Source organism: Neovison vison, chromosome 6, assembly GCF_020171115.1.
Source record: "Neovison vison isolate M4711 chromosome 6, ASM_NN_V1, whole genome shotgun sequence".
In the NCBI taxonomy this organism is placed as follows: Eukaryota; Metazoa; Chordata; class Mammalia; order Carnivora; family Mustelidae; genus Neogale; species Neogale vison.
Window position 1 is genome coordinate 216,917,601 of NC_058096.1, and position 26,223 is coordinate 216,943,823.

A 26,223-nucleotide genomic window follows, 5' to 3' on the forward strand; every position below is an offset into this window, starting at 1 on the left:
GGGGCAGAGAGAATCTGAAGCAGACTCCATGCTTAGTGCAGGCCTGACTTGGGCTGGATCTCACGACGGTGAGATCTCGACCTGATCCAAGACTAAGAGTCAGTCACCCAACCAACTGAGCCACCCAGGTGTCCTCCCCACCCCCCACCCCCAACCCCGCCTACTCCACTTATAAGGATCCTTGTGATTACCTTGAGCCCAACAGGATAATCTTCTTACCTGAAGGCCATCTGATTAGCATTTTCAATTTCCATCTGCAATTTTGCTTATTTATTTATGTTTAAAGATTTTATTTATGTTATTTGACAGGCAGAGATTACAAGTAGGCAGAGAGGCAGGCTCCCCACTGAGCAGAGAGCCCGATGTGGGGCTCTATCCCAGGACCCTGGGATCATGACCTGAGCCGAAGGCCCAACCTACTGAGCCACCCAGGCACCCTTACTTATTTATTTTATTTTTTTTTAAGATTTTTATTTATTTATTTGACAGAGAGAGATCACAAGTAGGCAGAGAGGCAGGCAGAGAGAGAGAGGAGGAAGCAGGCTCCCTGCTGAGCAGAGAGCCCGATGCGGGACTCGATCCCAGGACCCTGAGATCATGACCTGAGCCGAAGGCAGGGGCTTAACCCACTGAGCCACCCAGGCACCCACTTATTTATTTTAAAAATATTTTATTTATTTATTTGTCAGAGAGAAAGAGAACACGAGCACGGGGAGGGGCAGAGGGAGAAGCAGGTTCCCTAATGACCAAACAGCCGATGTGGGACTCGATCCCATGACCCTGGGATCATGGCCTGAGAGGAAGGCAGCTGCTTAACTGACTGATCTGCCCAGGCATCCCTCCATCTACAATTTTTTTTAAAAAAGGATTTTATTTATTTGTTTGACAGAGAGAGAGAGAGTGAGTGAGAAAGAGAGCACAAGCAGGGGGAACGGCAGGCAGGTAGGCAGGCAGGCAGAGGGAGAGGGAGAAGCAGTCTCCCTGCTGGGCAGGGAGCCCAATGTGGGGCTGGATCCCAGGACCCTGGGACCATGACCAGAGCCTAAAGCAGCCACTTAACTGACTGAGCCACCCAGGCGCCCCTCCATCTGCAAATTTAATTCTCCCTTTTTATGCTTCTCCCTAACGAAGCATAACCTATTCACAGATTCCAGGGATTAATTAGTTCCTAATGGGCTTTTTGGGGGGTACGTTACTCTGTCTGCCACAGGGAGGCACCACATCCAGGGCTCGGGTGCAGGGGCAGGAAACAGAATTAGCAGAACTCATTGAGATCTGTAGCCACAAGGAAGGCACTCCTTGCAGAACATGTGGTCACAGAGGTACAATCACTGCCCAAACTGTGCCCAGCAGGGAGGGAGCAGGGGACTAGATATCACTCCATGGTTCTCCCACTTCTGGTCTCTGGCCAGGCTTCCCCATTGGCAGAACGCACCCAAAGCTGGGTGCAGCATTTTGATTACTTCTGGCCACAAGAGGAAGCCCTCAATATCATAGGCAACAAATACCTAGACAACAACAAATAGCCTAGAACAAGTTACTCCAGCCCCCGAGACGCCTTACTTGGCTAACTTCTTCCCTCCCTACCACTTAGCACCTTCCAACATATCATAAAACCCACTTACTAGTATTTATATCGTTTACATCCACTCCCCCGAGGCAGGGATTCCTGTGTTTTGTTCATGGCTAAACCCTCAGATCCTAGAGCACAGCACACAGTAGGCACTCCACAAGTGTATGTTTTTAAATTGTGGTGAAATGTACATGCCATGAAATTAACCATTTTGGGGATGTGCCATTCACTGGCTTTAACTACAGGAAACTGTTGCTGTTAAACACTTAATCCCCCATTCATAAAATATCTGTAATTTTGTGGGACGCCTCGGTGGCTCAGTCAGTTAAATGTCTGCTTCTGCCTTCAGCCCCGGTCATGATTCCCTGGGGTTTTGGGATCGTGTCCCGCATCAGCTCTCTGCTCAGCGGGGAGCCTGCTTCTCCCTCTACCTCTGCCTGCTGCTCTACCCACTTGTGCTCTCTCTCTCTGGCAAATGAATAAATGAAGTCTTTTTAAAGAATCTGTAATTTTGTGACTGGCTTATTTCAACTAGCATAACATTTTCAAGGTTCATCCGTGGTGTAACATGTACCAATTTCATTCCATTTTACAGTTGAATCATTTTGCATCATAGGATACAATTTCTTTGCATATACAACCCCGATGTGGAATTGCTGGGTTACATGAAAATTCTACACTTAACTTTAGGAACCACCAAACCATAAACATATTCTGAATTCAGTAATTCAATGTCAGGGACCCAGAAGCAGAGTAAGAACTTGTCCTCAAAATCCTTTTCTGCCTTTTCAATTCAGAACCATGTCAGTGAATTACTTACTTAAAATAAGCAATTCTTTAAAAAAAGAATGACGATGTAAGAACATTTCTTGGCACCACTTGGAAACCACATAACTGTCCATCCATGGGAGAAGAGACAGATAAACTGTAGCCTACTTTTAAAAAATTTTTAAAAAACATATTTATTTATTAGAGAGAGAGAGAGGGAGACAGAGCATGTGTGTGGGAGGAGCAGAGAAAGAGGGAGAAGTAGACTCCCCACTGAGCAGGGAGGCCAACTGGGGATTCGATCCCAGGACTCTGGGATCATGACCTGAGCTGAAGGCAGATGATTAACTGACTGAGCCACGCAGGTGCCCCAACACAATGTTTTCCAGGTACATCCAAGTTGTGGCATGTGTCAGAGCTTCCTTTCTTGCAATGACCAAAAAGTCCCCTGTATGGCTAGACCACATTTTGTTTATCCATTCATTGATTGATGGACACCTGAGTGGTTTCTGCCTGTCACCTAGCCGATGTTTTCATGTATTTCCAACCCCTCGATGAGTGCCTGGGATATATCCTAATCAAACAATTCTGCAAAATAGATCTATACTCAGGGGAAAGGAAAGATCACCAAAAACTATCATTAATTGAAAAAGGTAACGGCCCTCACTCTGTACTCAGATTCCAAGATCTCACATGTACTACACTGTTTGAGGTTCCTTGTTGGGGACCACCTGTGGCCAAGGAAGTTCCCACCATTGCAAGATGGTGCCTGGTCAGGTGCCAAAACAGACCTCCACCTAAACAAGTCAATATCAGCGGCAGCCCCTGTGGGGGAGGAAAAGCAGACCCTGGATAGACTAACTAGGGGAAGCCTAGCAGCAGGTCTGTGATTGGATGTCTTGAGAATATCTGTCTTCTGATAGGGTGCCCTACTGCATATAAGCAAGTGTGGTATGAGAATTAAAAAAAAAAAAGCAACATTAACAAGAGACCAGGCTAGGTGTCTTTCTTGCGGGTCGAGAGCGACAGTTCCTGACATGTCTCAGAGTTTGTGACTCCAATTAGCCCCATTCTGCAGAGTAGGAGATGGGCATGAGCAGTTAAATGTTTGCCCAGGATCCCACAGTGGCTGAGCTGGGATACAAACCCAGACTTTCTGGTTCCAGCCTTCGTGTGTGTGACTCCTGTTTCCTCCCAAGACCAGTAAGGAATGCCCAGTTTAAGGCTGCTCGTGGGAATTTCCTGGAGGCATGTATTCACATATGTACCCAACAGGGTATGGCACTTCCTTGGAAGGATTCCCAGGAAACTGACCAGCCTCATGGCTGTTTGGGGGGAAGGGGCTGACTGTTCCATGAACCCTCCAATTCAAAAGAACACAAAGGGGTTTTGTTTTTAATTCACCGACTGGACTCATGGCTTTTGCCCGGGCTGGAGGGAGCTCTGGGAGGCCCCTCCCTGCAGGGTCAGGGGAATCCCCCAATTCTAGCTTCCTCCTAAAAACCCGCGAGGGACTGGTGACCAATTGTTCTATTTTGCTCAGGACTGTCCCAGTTACAACCCCGAAAGTCCCTTGTGGTAGTCTCCCTCAATCCTGGGCAAACCCTGATGGTTGGTGGGGTGACCCAGAGTGCCCCTGCTGGTCCTGGAAACTGTCTGTCATGGAGGAGTCTGCAAAGGAGACTCCTGGGGGCAGGACACTAGCCTTGCCCGCAGTCTCTGTAGTCTCCTTTTTCTTCCGCTGTCAGGTGGGTGTGCTGGTCCCACTTTAAGAGAGACTGAAAGAGCTTGGTGAATTCTAAGCACATGCAGTCTGGGACACCGTGAGCCGGAATTATCTTCTTATTACTGGGGTTATTAGCATCATTATTATTATCAGTCATCATAGCCACCTGCCACTTCCTGTCCCCCTGGGATGCTGGACACCCAGTGCCAGGCTCAGCCCGTGTTCTGTGGAGGCTGCCTCACTTCAGCCAGCTGCCTGTTGAAGAATCTGGCAACTTCGACTTCCTGCTGCTGTGCTCTCAGGGGCAGAGAGGAAGCTGAGGCCGGAAGGCCATGGTCAGGCTTTCCGCAGCAAGCAGGACAGCAGCTCAGGCCCAGAGGGGCTCCCTCAATCATTCACCACCATCCCCCCCACATCTTTAAGGCATCTCCTGGGTGCCAGGCATAATTCCAGATGCTGAGCATATAGTGGAGAACCACACAGACCCCTCCCTTGTGGAGCTGACATTTTAAAGTGGAAGACAGGCGTTAAAATCAGTGCTCACAGAAACTTCCAGTGAAATGTCATAAGGACTGCAGAGAAAAATACAGCAGGGGAAGAGACAGAAAGATGGGATTGTTGATTTAGATCAAGGAGCTTCTGGGAAGGGCTGAGGGTTTATTTCTGGGCCTGGGTAGTGGGTTTATTACTGTTCTTTAAAACTGGGCCCACAGGTGAAGCCTGGGAAATCTTTCTTTAGTGCATTATAAAGGAACACTTTCTCTACTTGCAACACTTCTGATACCCAGTATGTGGGTTTTCCGCACCAGACAACTCTCCAATTTTCTGTGGACACCCGCTGGGAGGAACTGAATCAAATACCAAAGGTGGGGGATGACTTAAAGGATTCTTTGCTCGGACAGGACCAAGCAGGCTGAAGATAGGCTCAGGCCTGGGTCGAAGGCTGGTCGAGAGCTCAGATGAGTGAGGTCAAGGAGGGCGTCTTTGTCACCTCTTTGTGCCTCAGTTTCTTGCTCGGAGAAATGGGGACAACACAAAGAGGACTGCTGCCTTGATCAAATGAGATACTGCATGAGAACACTCAGCGCATAGCCTTCTCGGTAAATGACAGCGACTTGCCGCTGTGTGTTGGTTAGAACTCCGGTCAGGGGGGACTTCCAAGCTGCTACTTTGACAGCCTCAGCGGACGGGGCCGGAGGTGATCCGACGGAGGATCTGAATAGGCGGGCGGGAGACGCCGCCCGGGCGTGCGTGAGGGGTGTCTCGGTCCAGCCAGGTGCAGCTGGCCCGGCGGAGACGAGGGAAGCGAGGCAGGATGGAATGGAGTCGCACTGCACGGGCCTGGAAGACGGAAGGGCGGCTGGCTGCAGCCTTGATCGCCAAAATGAGGACAAGAAGTTTACGCCAGTTCCGAAAGCCTCACTTGGGCCAACAGCCCGCGGAGGAAATCGGTAACGCGAAGCCGTTTGAACGCCTGCACTGTCTAACCTCGCACACCCGTCAGCGCTTCCGCATCTCCGCCCGCTCCCCTCCAGCAGCCAGTCACGGACGCCATGGTGCCACCCCAGCCAATCGAGGTTGAGGGTAAAAAAAGGTGAAGGTAAGGGCCAATAGAAGCGCCGCTATTGCAACGAAAGGACCAATGGCTACGTGCGACGGGTCACAACAGCAGCCAATGAATATGCCCATTTCAGGCGGCCAATGGGAGGCGGCGTCTCGGCGGCGATTTGGCGGTGGCTGCCCGCAGAGCGGGGCGGGGTCCCGGGTTCGAGCCAGAGTCCGGGGGGAAAGGGTGAGCCTGGAACCTCCGGGAGGTCCCCTGGAGGGCAGCGGCCGGCGGGAGGCGCGGCGGGAGGCGCGGGGGGAGGCTGCGCGTGGCGGAGGGTGGACGGAAACACCCGCTGCCTCGTGACCCGTCGATGCCTGGTGGGTGCGCATCGCGGCTCCTGCCCCAGCCGGCGAGGTTTGGGGGTGGGGGGGGTGTTGGGGGGCGGTGCGGGTCTCCTGGGTGCAGACGTCACTCCTACCGCATCTGCAAAGCTGGCCTGCACTCCGTGGGGACGAGGACGAAGGAAATGGGCACCCCCCGAAACCCCATCCGTATTTTCTCAAACGTTAACATCTAGTAATAGCGAACATTTATCGAGTACGGACCGCACACCGAGCCCTGAGCTGAGCGCTTCCCCTCCCGCATCTCACTGAATCCTCCCCGCACCGCTTTGGGGGGAAAGACTGCTCTGTGCCCCTTTTCCAGGCGAGGAAACGGGCTCAGAGAGGAGCTTGATTCCCGAGGAATCTGACATTGTGCTACGACGACACTCTCTTCTTCCCGTCACTGTTTATCTTAAACTGGAGGACTTGGCGGCCTGACCCTGGGCCTGGCTCTCGAGGAGTCCCCCAGCTGGACTGAGGGACGACTGGAAACACAACCCCTCCTAGGCTCGGGGGAGTCGGCAGGGCCTGGGGTCACCCGTGCGGGTAGGTGTGGGACGCATGAATCTTGGCCTGCTAGAGAGAGATGATCAGGACGATGAAATCAATAATGATTTTATTTTTGTTTTTGTCATATTTTGTTATTTTTTCATGCCTGCATTAAGGGCTAGGTGCTGTGGGGATGTCACACCCTTCTTTTCATGGCAATGCTCTCCGCATCTTCATTTTCCGATGGGAAAACTGAGGCCCGATGTGGCTAAGTGACTTGCCTGAATTGACACGGAGAGAGCCAACATTCGTCCCCTGGTCTGTCTGACCTGACTGCCTGGTGATTTGGGGAAGGGGGGTGCAAAGCAGGTTTTTATATTGATGCAAGTTTGTCCAATAAAGGGGTTCATTGTTCATGGCAGATCTAACAGTTGTGGACGTGTACCCCAACTCCATCAAACAGATGTAGAAACAGACTCAGGGAGGGGAATTGGATGCCTAAAGTCACACAGTGAGGGGGTTCTAGAATTTTCCCCTCAGGCCTAATGTTTGGAGGCTGATGGCCTATCTCTTTCTAGCCAAGCCAGCTGTCAAAAGCATGTCTCTGTGCCACTGGGGTGCCACCACCAGGGACAGCAGGCCTGATGGCAATGGAGCTCAGCCCATGGCCACCAGGGGAGGCCTGAAGGTCCTTCTGCACTGGGCTGGCCCTGGCGGCGGGGACCCCTGGGTCACCTTCAGCGAGGCCACACTGACCGCAGAGGAGGTCTGCATCCACATTGCACAAAAAGTCGGTGAGTCTGGGGTAACACCCCTGTGGCAGGGGTGGAGGTGCTCAAGGTAGCTGGGCCCATCCATCTGTCCATCTGTCTGCCTGTCTGCCCGTTCATTCAACAGACATTGAGTGAGCAACTACATTGTGCCAGCCCCAAATCACTGTCTTTTTAGAGCTGATATTCCAATAGGAAAATCAGCAAGAAACACAATGAATAAAAAAACCATGTGGAAGGGGCTCCTGGATGGCTCAGTCAGTTAAGCACCTGCCTTTGGCTCAGCTCACAATCTTGGGGTCCTGAGATCAAGCCGTGCACCAGGCTCGCTGCTAGGGAGAAGTCAGCTTCTCCCTCTCCCTCCCCCCTCCCCAATTATGCTCATTTGCTCTCTCTCTCTCAAAGAAATAAATAAAATCTTTAAAAAAAAAAAAAACTGTGGGAGAACAGAGGTAGATGATGGAGAAAAATTAAAAAATTCAGGGGAGGAAGAGGAGTGCCTGGCTGGCTCGCTTGGCAGGGTATGTGACTCTTTTTTTTTTTTTTTTTTTTTGAGATTTTATTTGTTTATTTGACAGAGATCACAAGTAGGCAGAGAGGCAGGCAGAGAGAGAGAAGAGGAAGCAAGCTCCCTGCAGAGCAGAGAGTCCAATATGGGGCTCAATCCCAGGACCCTGGGACCATGACCTGAGCCGAAGGCAGAGGCTTTAACCCACTGAACCACCCAGGTGCCCCGTTGGGTGTGTTACTCTTGACTGCAAGTGAGGTTGGAGCCACAGAGGACTGGGCGCAAAGGAGGGGCGTGACTGGACTCAGGCGTCACAGGGGCTCTCTGGCTGCTGTGCGGGGAAGAGACTGTGGCAGGTGAGGGTGGGAGCCAGGAGACCAGTGTGGCAGTGACCTCCAGGTAGGAGATAAGGGGGAGAAGTCAGCCAGGGCCAGATTTTACAGTGCCTTAAATGCCAGAGGGAGGCGTTGAGAGTTTACACTTTCTCCTGAGAGCAGTAAGGAACTGCGGAATGCCTGAGAGAGCCCATAGCAGAGGCACCAGAAGTATCCTGTCTTCCTTCTGAGGAGGAGAAGGTCTGTCCAATTGGACCTTGCTTATATGTCCCTTCCTCCAGGAAGTCCTCTCTGATGCCCTTTGCCACAACCAGATGGGGGACTCGTGGTGGATTTCTGCCACCCCTTGTACTTTCCCATGGTGGCTGATCCTTCATGAGCTCCGACGGGTGTGCTGGGTGGTGAGAAACATGCCCAGCAGAAGAAACAGCATGTGAAAAGCTCCCAGACAGCTTGATGTATGTGAGGAATCAAAAGACCTTAAGAGTAACGAGTGTCGCTTTCAAGAATTTGGAAAGGGAAGTAGGACTTGAAAGTGGATCATATTGTCAGACTCCGGGTCATAGTTATTATTATTATTTTAAAGATTGATTTATTTTAGGGAGGCCGGGGAGGAGAATCCCATGCGGACTCCCCGCTGAACGGGAAGTCCGACTTGGGGCTCCATCTTACAAGCCTGAGATCATGACCTGAGCCTAAATGGAGAGTCAGACATGTAACCAACTAAGCCCCGCCCCAGGCACTCCCTGCCCAGGTCATGGTTAGTCTGTGCTGAGGGGGTTGGGCTTTCTTATGGGGCAATGGGGAACCATGGAAGGTTTAAGCCAGAGAGTGAAACAGTCAGATTGGTTCTTTAGGAAGTTGTCTCTCAAGGAGGCATCCTCCTGTGAGAGGCAGTGAGTACACTTGGACCCAGCAACTTTGGAAAGCCATTGGTATCATCCAACATTGTAGGAACATACGTTCCTTGAGTCCGCATAGTTCCACTTCTAGATAGACCCTATACAGACACTCAGCTCATGTGTTCGAGGAGACACATACCAGAATGTATGTGTCGGAGCAGCTTCATTTATTGTGGTGAAAAATAGGAGACCATCTCAGGGTATCCTGTAAGGGAGAGGACACAAACTAAGGTTGAAGGCTGGAAAGCTATATAATCAGGAAAAAGGAAATTTAACCAAAGTTACACCTAATCATATGTGAAGTTTTTTCTTAATTTAATTTTATTTTTTTTTAATATTTTATTTATTTATTTGACAGACAGAGATCACAAGTAGGCAGAGAGGCAGGCAGAGAGAGAGGAAGGGAAGCAGGCTCCCCGCTGAGCAGAGAGCCTGTGCGGAACTCGATCCCAGGACCCTGGGATCATGACCTGAGCCGAAGGCAAAGGCTGTAACCCACTGAGCCACCCAGGCGCCCCTTTAATTTATTTTTTAAAGTAATCTCTACACCCAACATGGGGCTTGAACTCATAACCCCAAGATCAAGAGTTCTACCGACTGAACTAGCCAGGCACCCATCGTGTGAGGTTTTTTTTGTTGTTGTTGTTTTTTGTTTTTTAAGAGATTTTATTTATTTATTTATTTGACAGAAATCACAGGTAGGCAGAGAGACAGGCAAAGAGAGAGGGGAGGTAGGCTCCCTGCTGAGCAGAGAGCCCAATGTGGGGCTTGATCCCAGGACCCTGAGATCAAGACCTGAGCTGAAGGCAGAGGCTTTAACCCACTGAGCCACCCAGGTGCCCCATGTGTGAGGTTTTAAAAGCTGTTGTGATTGGGTGCCTGGGTGGTTCAGATGGTTAAGCATCTGCCTTTGGCTTGGGTCATGATCCCAGGGTCCTGGCATCATCAGGCTCCCTGCTCCTTGGGGAGCCTGCTTCTTTTTCTGCCTCTGCCTCTCTCTCTCTCTCATGAATAAATAAATAAAATCTTTAGAAAACAAAACAAAACAAAAACCTGTTATAACATGAAGAAGTAAATTATAGAAGGACACCTAGAGTGTAATACTGCATTTATAGTTTATAACATTTGAGACTAGATCATAGAGGATATGGGAATGATAAACTCTAGTTCAGTAGTGTGGTTAACCCTTTTTTTTTTTAAAGATTTTATTTATTTATTTGTCAGAGAGAGAGAGAGAGAGCACACAAGCAGGCAGAGAGGCAGGCAGAGCCAGAGAGAGAAGCAGGCTCCCTGTCAAACAAGGACCCTGATGCAGGACTCGATCTCAGGACCCTGGGGATTATTACCTAAGCCAAAGGCAGCAGCTTAACCGGCTGAGCCATCCAGGCATCCCAAAAGTGTGGTTAACTCTTGGGGAGAAGAGGTGGATATAGGCAGAGGCAAGTTTAATGTCTTGTGGCTGTACTTTGGTCATGATAAATTATTCTCAACAGATTGCCTTAGATAACAGTTTCAAGTGATATCTATAAAAGGGTGCCTTGGGTGGCCGGTGTAGGGAATGGTAGCAAGTCTGGAGTCTGGGGTTAGGGCTGGGCTCTGGATCTGAAGGATCCCAGAGATGGAGGATATGGAAAGAGCAGGTCTTGTGACCCATCTGATGTGGATTGCGGACAAAGTTGAGGACAAGGACCAAGTCCTAGTTTATAAGAGCCAGCCAGAAAAGAGGCGGGTTTGGGGACCTGGCATGAGGTCCCTTTGGAACATGGCACATCTAAGGGGGCTTCATGTCCAGGAGGAGACATCCGGGAGGTAGTTGGGTATTCCTGCAGGGCTGGAGCTCGGAGACCAGGCAGTGTGCCAGCAGTTTGTAGTTGGGCTGGTCGATCAAGGGTAGGTTTTTGCTGTAGTAACAAGCAGCCCCCCAAATTTCCCTGGGTCAAGACAATGAAGGTTTACCTAAAATCCAGTGCAGGTCAGATGATTCGCTTCTGTCTCATAGCTTGGCACAAGGGGTCTCTTACATCCCTGAGCCAGAGGAGATGGTTAAGAGTTTATTTCCAGGCCTAGAAATCTGCAGATCCCTTTCGCCAGCATCCCATTGGCCAGAAACTGGTCCTGTGGCCCCATCCCAGCTGCAAAGGAGGATGGGAAATGTAGTCTCTGAAGCCACAGCTCGGTCACCATATTGCATTGTCCTCTGTGGGCAGAAGGAGGCCCAGGGAGGGAGGTCCTGTGATGGGAAACATCAGGTGTGGGGGTCCACAAAGCAGCTGGCAGCAGATGCTGCCTCCTGACCCTCTTTCTCCCCTGTTACAGGCATCACTCCATCCTGCCTCAATCTCTTCGCTCTCTTCGATGCCCAGGCCCAGGTCTGGCTGCCCCCAAACCATGTCTTGGAGATCCCCAGAGACCTGAGCCTCACGCTGTATTTCCGCATGAGGTGGGTGATGGGCCCTTGGGAGTCTTGTCCCCTTTGGTTCTGTCCCCTTGCTCCCCTGCACCCCACCTTCTTGGAGCTGCATCTAAGTCCATGCTAGGTCCCAGCTGCGACCTCTCCATTCCATCTTGCAGGTTTTATTTCCGGAACTGGCATGGCACAAACCCCCAGGAGCCAGCTGTGTACCGCTGTGGGCCCCCAGGGCCCAAGTCTTCCTCTGAACAGGCAGAGCAGGGCATGCAACTACTGGACCCGGCCTCCTTTGAGTATCTCTTTGAGCAGGTGCACGTAGGGCTGGGGAAGTGGGACTGTTCGTGAGGGACTTTGGTGCCATTGAGGACCCCCCCACACACCTCGTCCCAATTCACTAAGGCTAATAGATTTCAACTCATGCCACCTGGGATTCTTTGGCTGCCTGGACAGAGGAGGCACAAGTGGCCTTTCCTGAAAACAGGGGTCCCCCCCATCCCCAGAGTGGACAGAAGCTGGGGAGTAAACAGGCTCTCATGCCTCCCTTTCTGCCCAATCTGTCCCCCCACCCTCCCGCCCCAACCCCCAGGGCAAGCATGAGTTTGTGAATGACGTAGCATCGCTGTGGGAGCTGTCCAGCGAGGAGGAGATCCACCATTTTAAGAATGAGAGTCTGGGCATGGCCTTTCTGCACCTGTGCCACCTTGCCTTGTGCCGTGGCGTCCCCCTGGAGAAGGTGGCCAAGAAGATCAGGTGTCTGGGAATGCGGCGGGAACGGGTATCTGGGAGCCGCAAGAGACCTCGCCTACTGCCCTGTGTTCATTCAGCACTTATCTAGTACCTGCTGCATACCTGCTGTGGTACCAGCAGTCGTTCTGGGTATTGAGGCCACAGAAGTGACCAAGTCAAACAGCGGTCACTGCCCTCCTGAGCGCACATCTGGTGAAGGAGGCATCAGTAAACAAAATACAAAAGGGGGAGGTCCGATGTTTCTGACAGTGATAAATGCCGCGGGGAAATTCAGCGGGAAAGGAGGAAGAAGGAGCGAGAGGGAGAGGTGTAGAATTTCGGCTTGGAGGGTCTGGGACTCCCTCAGAGAATGTAGCATTCAAATTCTAAGGTGTGAAGGAAGTGAAGGCAGGAGGCTTGCGAGCGTCTGGGAGAGCATTCTAGACAGAGAGGACAGATACCTCTCTGTTTAGAGGACAAAGATCCTGAGGCCCGCCTGATGCATTGGAGGATGTGTGGCTGGAGCAGAGTGAGCTTGGAGAATTCCTTAGATTCTTGGGAAGGATGGACCCAGGAGTGTGGGGAGCTGGGAGCCAGCTGTGAGTGTGGCCATTGCTGTGAGGGCCCCGGTAATCAGGGTAGACTGCCTGGAGGAGGCAGTGGGAGACATGGCTCTTGGAGGACCAGTAGTCCCTCTTAAAGCACATATCTTTCTGTCCCTGCTGTATTATCACTCTGGATGACTCTGGCTGGGACAGTAAAGTCCACGGTGCTGGGAATCCAGAGGATAATACACTCTCTAGCCTGGACGGCAGAGGACGCTTCCTGGTGGGAAGTGACATTTCTGCTAAGACCTGAAGGTTGAGTCAGCTTTATCCTGATGTAGAATACGTTGGCAAAGCATTCCAGGCCGAGGGAAAAGCATATACAAAGGCCCAGAGGCAGGAGGCAGCAAAGGCCTGTTTCTTGGGGATCTGAACTTGGAATATGAGGGCCCGCTTGGCCGGCAACCCCAGACTCCTGACCAGCCCTTCCTGGTTGCCCCCCCCACCAGCTTCAAGGACTGCATCCCACGCTCCTTCCAGCTGCAGATCCGGCGGCACAACGCGCTGACCCGACTGCGCCTGCGGAACATCTTCCGCAGGTTCGTGCGGGCCTTCCAGCCGGGCCACGTCTCACAGCAGGTCGTCATGGTCAAATACCTGGCCACGCTCGAGCAGCTGGCACCCCGCTTCGGCACGGAGCGCCTGCCCGTGTGCCACCTGGAATTACTGGCCCAGGCCGTGGGGCAGCCCTACTACCTCCGGGACGCCGGGCAGTCTCCCCCAGAGCCTGGGCCGGAGTTGGCCACCGGGCCACCCACTCACGAGGTGCTGGTGACGGGCACAGGTGGCATCCAGTGGCGGCCGGTGCGGGCAGAGGTGAGCAGGGTGCCTCTCCCGTCTAGTGGTCCAGGTCGGGCTGGGGCTGGGGCTCCTGCTCAGCCTTGGCCTTGGCCCCCGAGGGTGGCTCTGGGATATATGTCTGTTTGTCCCGTGTGGCTCTGGGATATATGTCTGGCTCTGGGATATATGTCTGTCTGTCCTCTGGGGTGGTTTTTTGGGGAATGTCCTCTGCGTCTCCCCCCTGGGGACCTCTGAGGAACCCCTGTCTGGTATTTGGGGGTGAGAGGGCCTGGGCCTTCCTCTCTTCCTCCCTGAGGTTCTGGCCTCTGGTGTGCAGCTCTCTAGGGGGCGGGTCCCCATCCTCCAGTCTGTGACACAGACTCGAGTGTGGCTGCTTCAGGAGCATCCCCGGTCCCTCCAGCTCTCGCTTCTCCGCAGGGAGATTGTGCGGGAGACTGAACGGGTGTAGCCCTGCGTCACGCACCTGCCCCACGCACTGGCTTTCCAGGGTCCCAGAGGCGATGGCAGCAGCAGGAATCCCTGTGCTGGCCCATTTGGGAAGAGAACCAAGGCCCCAGCAGCAGGCGACCAGCCAGCAGACAGGCCTCAGGAAGAGCTGTGGACCTACTTCTGTGACTTCCAGGACATCACACATGTGGTGCTGAAGGAATGCCATGTCAGCGTCCACTGTCAGGACAACAAGAGCCTGGTGGGGCCCAGGGTGGGGGCCTGGCAGGGGTGGGGGCTCCTTTGGGCTGGATGCCTGCCTGATGTCCTGTCCCCACCCTGCCCCGCCCTTGGCCTGCAGGAGCTGACCCTGCCTTCCCGGGCCATGGCCCTGTCCTTGGTGTCACTGGTGGACGGCTATTTCCGCCTGACCGCAGACTCCAGCCACTACCTGTGCCGCGAGGTGGCGCCACCACGGCTGGTGATGAGCATCCAGGACGGGATCCACGGACCCCTGCTGTGAGTGTGGGGGAGTGGGGGGGTTGCTTGGGGGGGAGTGGAGGGAGCAGGGGAGGGGCGGGTGGAGCAGGCAGGAGGAGGAAGGGCACGTGGGTGACACAGCCAGGTGGTGGCTGCCTAGAGCTCATGGTGAGGCGTGAATGTGGCACGTGCGTGTTTGTGCAGATTCAAGTCTTCGCATTCGTGTTAGTGCACATGTGTTCACCCATGTGCGTGCACGTGTGGGAGTGCGTGCGGTCGTGTGTACATGTGTGCAGATGGGGCACGCCAGCGGTGTGGGGGAGAGGGGGCGCCTGCAGTGGTGTGGACATGTGGCACAAGGGACCGGGTTTGTGACTGTCACCGCGCACGTCTTCAGGTCGAACAGCCCGCCCAGCGCGCAGTTGTGCGGCACGGTCGCCTGCCCAGTTGTCCTTGCCTGGTGTTGCGCAGCGCAGTGGGCTGGTGATTTTCATGGAGCCGTGCGTTGCGCAGAGGCTGGAGGCCGTTCACATCCCTGCAGGCGTGTGTCTGTCTTGGTCACTGGCAGTCCCTGTGGTTCTCTACAGACTCGCGGGGTGGAAACTGTGCGGTGTCTGGCCATCAGGGGTCCTCCTGCGTGCCGCTGGGTCACAGGGCTGGGACTCTGAGCTCATGTGGTCGTCATACCTGTGCGTGGCTGTGCCCCGGCCTACCTGTGACAGCGGGACTGGCCGTTAAGGTGTCTTAAGAGGTCTGACCCCTAGGAGCCTCCTCTCTACACGGGAGGAGGGTGGAAGGGCCATTCCACTTCTTGAGGGCTGAGGTGGCACAAGGTCACTGCCTGGTGTGTGTCACCTGACAGGGGTCTCTGGGCCCCATCCACGGGCATCCTCGTGTGTTCAGGTGGCTGTAACGGTCCCGGGGACCGGGTGATGCCAAAACAGCGGACATCGGTTTCTCACAGTTCTGGAGGCTGGAAGTCTAAGTTCAAGGTGCGGGCAGGTCCAGTGTTTGGCGGAGAGCCTCCCGCACGGGTGCACAGACAGCCGGCTTCCGGCTGGCTCCTCACATGGGGGAAGGGGCAGGGGCGCTCTCTGCGGTCCTTTTTGTAAAAGGGCACGGATCCTATCCGTGGGCTTTCCACCCTCACGACCTACTCAGCCCCCAGAGGCTCTGCTTCCTCGAGCCGTCGCGCTGGGGGGTAGGTTTCCACACGGGAGTTCTGGGGAGACGTGGACGTTGGGTCAACAATAGAATGGGAGCCCAGCGTCGGGGGTGGGGGGCGGTGTGTCTGGGCCCGGGTGGCGGTGTCACGGGTCCTGCCCATCTGTGTTCCTGGCAGTTGTCCCCTCTGGGTCTGGGATGTTGTGGCGCCTTATGCGCCGTGTCGCATGGGCTGAGTGGCTGTGTCTGCAGTTGGTATCGTCTGTGCATGTGCGGCAGGCTGCCCACCCTGGGTCCGAGTGGCTGCCTGGGTATGTGCCCTCCGGTGTCTGATCGATGTCTCCTGTCTCCGGGCACGTGTTACCGGGTCGGAGGTGCTGCCTGACCGTCGCCCCCCACGCGGGCGCCTGTCCCACCACCTCTTTCATCCCGTGGGTATTTCTGGACGCGCTCGGACTCCGCGTCCCCACAGAAGTGCCGACGTTTGTCCCAGCCGGGAGTGCTCCCCTACGGGCAGATTCTCTGTATCCCTGTTGCCTGGCATGTGCCCCACGGTACCCCCCAGATTCTCTGACCGCGGCCCCCTGGTCCCCCCACAGGGAGCCATTTGTGCTGGCCAAGCTGCGGCCCGAGGACGGCCTCTACCTCATCCACTGGAGCACCAGCCACCTCAACCGCCTCATCCTCACGGTGGCGCAGAGAGAGCAGGTGAGCCTGGGCCGGGGGTCCTGGGCCGGGGCTGGGTGCGCTTCTGGCCTGGACCCCTGCTCACCGCCCTGCCCCCCGGCCCCCACCGCAGGCCCCGGGCACACAGCACGTGCACCTGCGCAAATTCCCCATTGAGCTGCAGGCCGGGGTCTTCACGCTGGAGGGCTGGGACCGCTCCTTCCCCAGCGTGCGGGAGCTGCGAGCCGCCCTGCAGGGTTGCTGCCTGCGGGCCGGCGCCGACTGCTTCGCCCTGCGCCGCTGTTGCCTGCCACGGCCCGGAGGTACGATATGGGGGGCCCTGGACGGGGTGAGGGTGGGCGTTGGGACCCTCATCCCCAACCCAGGCCAGCCCTCCGTGACGGCACCTCGACCCTCCAGAGATCTCCAACCTCATCGTCATGCGGGGGTCTCGGGCCAGCGCCGCTCCGCCCAACCTCAGCCAGCTCAGCTTCCACCGGATCAGCCAGGATGACATCACCCAGGTGTGTGTGGTCGGGGCTCCCTGGGGCCGGGGGGCGCTACGGAGGGCAACCCTGGGTGCTGGTCATGGAGCTGCCCCGTGCCCTGTTCCCTCAGCTGTCCCACTTGGGCCAAGGCACCAGGACCAACGTGTACGAGGGCATCTTACGAGTGGGGGGCAGAGACCCCAAGGAGGGCACGGCAGATAGTGAGGACCCCCCCACGCCCAGTGGGGACTGTGGGCAAGAGCTCCGAGTGGTCCTCAAGGTGCTGGACCCCAGTCACCACGACATCGCCCTGGTGAGTAAGCCCAGCCGGGGGGGGGCCGGGGGGAGGGGTGCGGGGGTCCGGGTCTGTGGCTGCCTGACCTGCCGTGTCCCCGCAGGCCTTCTACGAGACAGCCAGTCTCATGAGCCAGGTCTCCCACGTGCACCTGGCCTTTGTACACGGCATCTGCGTGCACGGCTCCGAGAGTGAGTGAGCCCCGCGTGCCCTCTCGCGTCCCCGGCAGCAGGCCAGCCCCGGCCATGCCCGCTCCCTGGGTTGGACCCTGACCCTCCAGCCTGTGTCCTCCTTACCCTTAACTCTGTGCTCCACCTTGACCTGTACTGGGATCCCTGACTCCACACCTCGATACGTGACTACTTGACCTTCGACCTGTGCCCCGGCCGCAGACTATTTCCCAACAGTCCCCGACTACACCTGGGCTCTTAGCTTCCCCTCGATGCCTGGCTGCACGCTGATCCCTAGCTCCGTCTGCCACCCAGCCCCTGGCTACCCTCTGACCCCCCCGTGCGGGTGCCAGTGTTGTGGGGCGCCCTCGTCCTCCCAGATCTCAGTCCCTGCTCTAGCCCCACCCCTGCACTTACCCTGCATGTACCTCAGAAGTCCTTGTCCAGCCAGTAGCCCCCAGACCCTCAACCCCATTGTCTGTCTCTTGCTTTCCTTCTACCACTGGTCGACACCCCATGAGCACCCCAAGCCCATGGGATCCTCTCCTCACTTAAGCCCCAGCCCCATGCTCCAGGCCTCCACTTGTCTCCACCCGCCCCCAGGTCCCCAGGCCCATCCTCCCCTTTGTCCCTTGCATGGCAGCTTTGCCCAGCCCCCCACCCCGGACTGAGATGCCAGCCTTCACCTTTGCCTCACCCTGCACCCACATGGCCCACCCTCCCTCCCGCTTCTCCCCCCGCCCCCAGCATTTCTGCCCCAGCACCTTCCCCACCCACGGTCCCAGCCCCCATGTCCCGCCCCCACCGTGTCCAGGAAGGGGGAGGCAGGTGGGCGGCCTGTGCAGTGGCTGGGACTTTGCAGACATCATGGTGGCAGAGTACGTGGAGCACGGGCCCCTGGACGTGTGGCTGCGGCGGGAGAAGGGCCATGTGCCTGTGGCCTGGAAGGTGGTGGTGGCCCAGCAGCTGGCCAGCGCCCTCAGCTACCTGGTGCGTGGCCTGTGGGCGGGGCCTGGGTTGGTGGGGCGCGCCGGAGCAGTCCTGTACACACTGGCCCTAGGAGATCTTTCCACGAGCCTCTTCTGCTCACACACCCCTGTGACTCCCATCTCCCCCAAGAGAAGAATGCCTCAAATTTGTATGTCCCATGGGGGCCTGAGCTCAGCTCCTCTGTCACTCTCTGTTGGCATTGCTCCCAGCTCCTCCTGGTGCAGTCACCCTAGCTTCCAGAGCACCTCTGTGTGCCAGGCTCTGTCCTAGACCCCGAGGACCCAGTAGAGAACAAAACCAAAGTCTCTGTCCTTAAGGAGCAGGTATTTTAGTTGGGAGGGGCAAACAAATGATTAACTACTTGACTCAGTGTTTTAGGAAGCAGTGACAGCTGTGGGAGCAGGCGTGGAGATAAGCAGTTGCTACAGGCGAGGGAAGAGGTAGAGTTTAAAATAGATGCTGTGGTGACCTGGAGGTGAGGAAGGAGCTGTGCGGGCACCTCAGGAAGTGCACTCTAGGCAGAGGGAATAGCCAGTGCAAAGCCCCTGGGGCAGGACCATGCCTGGCATGGTTGGAGGACAGCAGTTGGACCTGACCACGAGCTTTGACCACCAGCTCTGGGAAGACAGGAAGGACCTACTAGGTATCCAGTGCCAATGATGTACTTGGATCCCCATGATGGCTTTTGTTTTGTTTTGTTTAACCATGGTTATTTTCTTCACGGGGTCTGTCCCTGTGGAGACCACATGGCATGGGAGTGGGGGCAGTATCTACTGCACCCCCCCAGTGGTCATACCCTCTTTTCACCCCCCCACAGGAAGACAAGAGCCTGGTTCATGGTAATGTGTGTGGCCGGAACATCCTGTTGGCACGGCTGGGGCTGACGGAGGGCACCAGCCCCTTCATCAAGCTGAGTGACCCCGGTGTGGGCCTGGGTGCCCTTTCCAGGGAGGGTGAGGACCCGGGCTGGCTTGGGTTCAGGGACAGGCTTCCCCCCAACTCTTTTTCCACCCTCACTGACCTCTGATCCTGGCCCCCAGAGCGGGTGGAGCGGATCCCCTGGACAGCCCCTGAGTGCCTCTCTGGCGGAGCCAACAGTCTGACCACTGCGGCCGATAAATGGGGCTTTGGTGCCACCCTCCTGGAGATCTGCTTCGATGGGGAGGCCCCTCTGCAGGGCCGTGGCCCCTCCGAGGTATGTCTGGGGCATCTCTGGGCCCTTCCCACAGAGGGGATTGGTACTTCCAAGGAGTCTAGAGGGCACATTCAGGGTCCTGGACTGCCTCCCCTCTGGCTGTGTGGCCTGGCATATATATGTGGCCTCATCTCTCTGGGGCTCCATCTGATTGTCTGTCAGCTGGGGCTGACAGTCTTTACCTCATCAGGTTGTTGTGACACACAGCAAGTAAGTGACATACTTCAATTTTAAGCAGAGCGACCAAGGCCGTCATGGGAGAAGCCCTAGGCTGTGGGGGTGAGGGAGGACCAGAGGACCCCTCCGAACCAGCTGAGGGGTCAGGCAAGGCTTCCCAGAGGAGGTTTCAATCCAAGTACAGAAATGTTGCAGTGACCCAGGCTTGGAAGTGGAACCTAGGCAGAGGTCATGGCAGGTACAAAGGCCCTGAGGCATCAGATGGTGGTTGGAGCTTCCTGGAGGCAGAGTGAGGAGGAGGCAGGGCAGGAAGGGCCTCGTGCAGGCTGCTCCCGAGCTCTGCAGAGTCAGCTGGACTTGGGATTCAGCCCGGGCTCTGCAGTGGTGTCCAAGTCTGCTTCCCTCCACCAAACCGCAGTGGCATCATCTGTAAAATGGGAATGACGGAACAAGGACCCAGCATGCTCTTGGGGCTTGACTGTCATTTGGAAAAGGGGTTTGGGGGCAGGGGATGGGTGGGGGTTACTGACTCCCGCGGATCCCCTTCCTGGCAGAAAGAGTGCTTCTACCAGAAGCAGCACCAGCTTCCTCAGCCCTCCTGCCCGGAGCTGGCCACACTCACCAGCCAGTGCCTGACCTACGAACCAGCTCAGCGGCCCTCCTTCCGCACCATCCTGCGGGACCTCACCCAGCTGCAGCCCCAGAGTGAGCCCCACCCTATTGCTGGGATCCTGCTGGTGCTGGCCCTGGGCCCCTGAGGTTTCTACCCCGTGACCCCCGTCAGGTGTGACAGTGTCTGACCCACTTCCGGGTGTGTGGACACCTGTGCTTGCCTTAATGGTTTATGTGGGGAGAACCACGGCTTCCTTGGACAGATTGAGCCCTTGCAGCTTTCTGGCTTTCGTTTTCTCTCATCTTGAAACACCCTTTACCCTATCTGAGACCGTCCCGGGTGTCCTAGGATACAGCCACTTCTGCATTTTGGATACCAAGGTAGAATTTTCCAACCGTTGCCAAAAAAAAAAAAGTTTCTTTATATTTGAGATAGGATGCTGGCAGAGCGGTGGCCCCCTTTCTGTGCCCCCGAGGGTGGGCCTGTCCGGGAAGAGGCAGGAGTCCAGTGACACCCACCGCGGCTCTTCTAGATCTTTCTGACGTCTTGGCTGTGAACCCTGATTCACCTGCGTCAGACCCCACCGTGTTCCACAAGCGCTATTTGAAAAAGATCCGAGATCTGGGCGAGGTGAGGGGCTCAGGGGGTTGGGGCGGGCCTGAGGTTAGTTCTGGAAATATGGGTGGGGCCTGGCCTAGAAGACCCCGCTTCAAGGGAGTCCGAGTCCCGGCCCCCACAGAGGAGATGGGGCCTGGGATTTTCCAAGTGCACCCAGCCAGGGGGTGGGGCCTGGGGAGCCGGGGCAGGGCCCACCCGCCTGCGCCTTCCCGGGCCAGGGCCATTTCGGCAAGGTCAGTCTGTACTGCTACGACCCCACGAACGACGGCACCGGTGAGATGGTGGCCGTGAAGACCCTCAAGGCGGACTGCGGCCCCCAGCTCCGCACCAGCTGGCGGCGGGAGATCGACATCCTGCGCACGCTGTACCACAAGCACATTGTCAAGTACAAGGGCTGCTGCGAGGACGCAGGTGGGCGGGGCCGGCGGGTCCTGGGGCGAATGGGAGCGGCTGGCTGGAGCCTCCGACGGGGGAACGCGGGCAGGGGTGGCTGCGGCCCGGGGCTGCCTCCTTCCCACTTTGGCCCTCTGCGGGGGCACGATGGGTGAGAGGGACTCGGCGGCCCCCTCACCGGGGGTTTTAGGATGGGCTGGCCCGCCTGCGGGCTGGACCTGGTGTGGGCGAGTCAGGGCCCCACGCTGGGGAGGGCGAAGCTGCGGCTCTCGGAACGCGCGGCGCCCAGCCCCTGCCTCTGTTGCCCGTCGCCTGCGCGGGGCCACCCCCTGCCTTGCTTCAGGAGAGAAGTCGGTACCGCTGGTCATGGAGTATGTGCCCCTGGGAAGCCTGCGGGACTACCTGCCCCGGCACAGCGTGGGGCTGGCGCAGCTGCTGCTCTTCGCCCAGCAGATCTGTGAGGTGGGCCCGCTGGCCCCTGGTCCCCGAGCCTGGCTCCCTCCTCCATGGCCCGGCCCCGATGGCCCCACACCGCTCACCTGTCCCCGCCCCTGCTGCCGGCCCTGCTCCCTTCTGCGGCTGCCGCCTGCCACCCTGCCCACGCTGGCGTGGTCCCAGCAGTCCTGCTGGACTCCGCAGCCCCTTCCCATCCCGTCCAGTGCGCCTCAGGCTCTGCCCCCGGCCACTGACCCTGACTCGTCCTTCCCCCAGGGCATGGCCTACCTCCACGCACAGCACTATGTGCACCGAGACCTGGCGGCCCGCAACGTGCTGCTGGACAACGACAGGCTGGTCAAAATCGGGGACTTTGGCCTAGCCAAGGCTGTGCCCGAAGGCCATGAGTACTACCGCGTGCGCGAGGATGGGGACAGCCCCGTATTCTGGTGACCGGACAGGCACCCGCTGGAGTGGGGGGTCAGGGGTACCTGGAGCAGACAGGGTGAAGGAGATAGATGCCGGGGTCTCAGGCGACAGGGCCTGGTCTCAGTGAAACTGCTCCCCCCCAAGGGTGGGGCCCTGACTGGGACCAGAGAGCCCCTAAGGCCCAGGTAAGGCCTTCCACCTGGTCTGGCAGGTGGCATGAGTGTTCCCCCGTTTCCCCCACCCCCAGGTATGCCCCAGAGTGCCTGAAGGAGTGTAAGTTCTACTATGCCTCTGATGTCTGGTCCTTTGGGGTCACCATGTACGAGCTGCTAACCTACTGTGACTCCAGCCAGAGCCCCCCCTCGGTGAGAGCCAGGCCCTCAGCCCACCCCATACCAGAGGCGCTGGAAAGGAAGGCATTGAATTCCCAGCTCGCCCGCTGTAGGGAGCACTTAAGCCACGTGGGCCTCACAGTCCCACCGTGTAAAACTGGCCCCCTTGCCGCGTCGGGGGGCTCTGATTGTGATAGAAACCCAAATAGAAACAGCTTATTCAGGCGTTTGCAGCCGGGGAGGCACAGCTTGACTTAGATCCTCAGCTGTCCTCAGGAGACCCATTTTTCTCCATCTCCGCTCAGCTGCTCTCTGAGGAGGCATCTCTCAGGCAGCCCTGCCCATCCCCACCCCTACCCCCACCCCCTGCTCCGCTGTGGCAGCAGTGGCCCCCTAGCTCTTCAGGCGCAGCCTCCCAGCTGAGGGGACCAAAGGGTCTGCTCCCCGCCCGCATCATTGAGGGCTTTCTGATTAGCCCAGCTTGGCCCCGCGAGCCATGGTTATTGGCCAGGCCTGGGCTCGGGGAGGAACCAAGGCTGTGCTCCGAGTTTATTCCAAAGGCCATGGTCAGAGGAGTGGGCAAAGGATTCTGGACCGATGAAAACAGTTTGCTGAGAGGCTTAACAGCAACCCCCCCGCCTCTGAGTTACTCCATGAGTGTTAGTTACCTACCTTCCACATAACCCAGTGGTAGATATTATCGCCCCATTTTACAGATGAGTAAACCGAGGCCCAGAGAGATGAGGTCATAAATATGAAGTTAGGCACCACATCCCGGTGGAGGTGGGCCGGGGACCGCTAAACCGGCAAGCTTCTGACGTCTGTCTAGCCGGCCCCGCCTCCTGAAAAGAGGTGCTTTTGTTTCTGTGTAGAAATTCATGGAGCTCATAGGCCTCACCCATGGGCAGATGACGGTGCTGAGGCTCACTGAGCTGCTGGAACGCGGGGAGAGGCTGCCCCGGCCGGAGAGATGTCCTTGTGAGGTGAGACCCACCCCCCCCTTTTCACCTCCCTGCCATCAGACCGCAGAGAGAGCAGCCCCTGCAGATGCACTCTCTTTCCTGCCCAGATCTATCTCCTCATGAAGAACTGCTGGCAGGCAGAGGCCTCATTCCGCCCCACCTTCCAGAACCTCATACCCATTCTCAAGACGATCCAGGAGAAATACCAAGGCCAGGCTGCCTCAGTGTTCAATGTGTGCTGAAGCCTAGCAGTGGCTCTTGGGGGACCGGAGCAGGCGCCCACCCAGAGGGCCTCCCTGGCCCCAGAGGAACCCGACAAGGAGAGGCCGGCCTCACCGTTCCCAGTGCCTTATTCCTGACCGGAGCTGCCACCTCTGTGATTGGACTTTCCTTCTGTCTTACTCCCTTGGGTTGCTGTAGCAGTCTTACGGACGGGATGGCTTATAAACAGAAATTTATTTCTCACAGTTCTGGAGGTTGGGAAGTCCAAAACCAAGGTGCCAGCACGGTCACATTTTGGTAAAGGCCCTCCTCTTGGTTCACAGCCGACCCCTACAGGCTGGGTTCCCACAGGGTCGGGGGGTGCGCTGGGGATCTCACTGGATTCCCTCTTATAAGGACACTTAAGGCCAAGGACACCCTCATGATTTAGCACCTGCCAAAGGCTCACCTCCTGATACCGTCACATCAGGCATTGGGATTTCAGTTTGCGAATTTTGAGGGGACACAACCCTTCAAACTGTCACACCCTCCATGGTTATGAGCCTGGTGCAGGCCCCTGAGGGACCCAGGACAAGCAAGGACCTAATCAGGCCCTTGAATCCAATCTTCTGGCCTCCCCCCCGCCCCAGCCTTAGTTAGGGCCCAGCATTTCCACAAGCTGGTAATAAACTCATAGGTTCTCTGCTGGAGGCCGTGTTCCTTGGGCCCTTCTGCAGCCGGTGTTTGCTGTCCTGGGCTTTGCAACTGGAGCAGGATGCTGCAGAGGAAGCCAGACATATCTCTGACCTTTGCTTCGACAGCATCCCCAGCTAGCAGGCCAGTGCCTGGAGCACAGAAGGCTCGCGGGAACTACTCGCAAAGAGATCAACAAAGAATGCAGGGCTTGGAGGGGCCCTGCACCAGGTAGATTAGCCTTTCGGGTTCATGCTTTCCTCCCTGTGTGACTTCAGGCAAATGGCTCTCCCTCTCTGGGCCTTAGCTCTCAGCTCTGAACTGGGCATGGTCATGCTGGCTACCTAGGGGACTCAACGGAAATAGCTAATGGGGGTCTTTAAGTCAGATGCTTAGTGGACAGATATGCAAACAATGTACTGAATAAACATTTTATATTCTTGTTAATCTGGTGTTTGCCAAAGCGTTTCTTTTATCTTTTTTTTTTTTTTTAAAGATTTTATTTATTCATTTGACAGAGAGAAATCACAAGTAGATGGAGAGGCAGGCAGAGAGAGAGAGGGAAGCAGGCTCCCTGCTGAGCAGAGAGCCCGATGCGGGACTCGATCCCAGGACCCTGAGATCATGACCTGAGCCGAAGGCAGTGGCCCAACCCACTGAGCCACCCAGGCGCCCCTGCCGAGGCGTTTCTACTGAGACAGGATGTGTGTCAGGCCACACTGTGAAAGGCACTGAAATATTTTTCTTTCTGCTTGGGTTTCTCAAGACCTTATGGCCTGCAGTTCCCCTTTTCCAGATAATACCATATGGATGTGTTGAGTTTGCTATTTATAACAGTTTTAATATTAAATATGCATTACAGTAATAATAAGTGGGCACGAGGTAGGTGATACTGACCCACGCAGTGAACTGTCTCCCTCTACAAGCCACTATTGTCATCTCCCTGAAGGCAGCTAATGTCATCTGGTTTCCTATTCTTGCTTCCAGAGACTATCTAGAAAAAGGATATCTGTGCGCGTACTACGCTTTCTCAACTCTTGCAAAAATAGTAGCATGTGGCGGGCCCGGCTGGCTCAGTAGGTGGACCCTGGGACTCTTGATCTTGGGGTTATGAGTTCAAGCTCCACGTTGACGTGGAACCTACTTTAAAAAGACACATTTTTTTTTTTTAAAGACATTTCGGATTTTATTTATTTGAGAGAGAGTGAGAGAGAGCACGAGAGAGACGGTCAAAGGGAGAAGCAGGCTCCCCATGGAGCTGGGAGCCCGATATGGGACTCGATCCCGGGTCTCCAGGATCATGACCTGAGCCAAAGGCAGCTGCTTAACCACCCGAACCACCCAGGTGCCCCCAAAAAACATTTTTTAGGGGGCACCTGGGTGGCTCAGTCGTTTAAGCATCTGACTCTTGGTTTCAGCTCATTCGTGGGATCAGGTCTAAGAGATACTATTTCTGGAGTCTGAGAAAGCTCAAGATTTTTTTCACTAGAAATTGATTGCTTCTTCACTTTCCATTTTTTAAAAAAGGATTTTATTTATTTATTTGAGAGAGGGAGAGAGCACATGAGCAGGGGGAGCAGCAGAAGGAGAGGGAGAAGCAGGCTCCCCGCTGAGTAGGGATCCTGATGCAGGGCTTGATTTCAGGACTCTGGGATCATGACCTGAGCCGAAAGCAGATGCTTAACCGACTAAGCCACCCAGGTGCCCTAAATAGCCTCTTTGAAGAAATGTCTATTCAAGTCCTTTGCCCATTTTTAAATGGGCTTTTTTGTTGTTGATGTTGAGTTGTGTTGTATTTGCATCCCCCACCCCAAGAATATTGAGCCCTCATGCTAAGGCTTTTAGACCCTCCTAGAAGTCCCCCCATTGTCCTCTTGAAATGTTGCCTTGCAATCCCACTTTATCACCTCAAGGACAGTGCCTGCCTGGAGATCCCCTGTTAGCTTCCTCT

At 55.8% G+C, this 26,223-nt stretch overlaps 1 protein-coding gene across 1 annotated transcript; it reads left to right on the forward strand.

The window, feature by feature from the left end:
• The first annotated feature begins 6,054 nt into the window (after positions 1-6,054).
• Positions 6,055-24,719, forward strand: TYK2 (tyrosine kinase 2). Its single transcript, XM_044254226.1, has 24 exons — positions 6,055-6,545; positions 6,665-7,282; positions 11,320-11,443; positions 11,575-11,722; positions 12,000-12,163; positions 13,194-13,560; positions 14,033-14,233; positions 14,333-14,490; positions 16,215-16,323; positions 16,415-16,604; positions 16,702-16,805; positions 16,900-17,082; positions 17,168-17,255; positions 18,097-18,224; positions 19,042-19,177; positions 19,265-19,419; positions 20,151-20,301; positions 20,742-20,839; positions 21,046-21,238; positions 21,564-21,682; positions 21,932-22,104; positions 22,332-22,449; positions 23,289-23,399; positions 23,486-24,719. The coding sequence occupies exons 2-24, from the start codon at positions 7,048-7,050 to the stop codon at positions 23,618-23,620; spliced, it is 3,588 nt and encodes a 1,195-aa protein (XP_044110161.1). The 5' UTR covers positions 6,055-6,545; positions 6,665-7,047; the 3' UTR covers positions 23,621-24,719.
• The last annotated feature ends 1,504 nt before the right edge of the window (positions 24,720-26,223 follow it).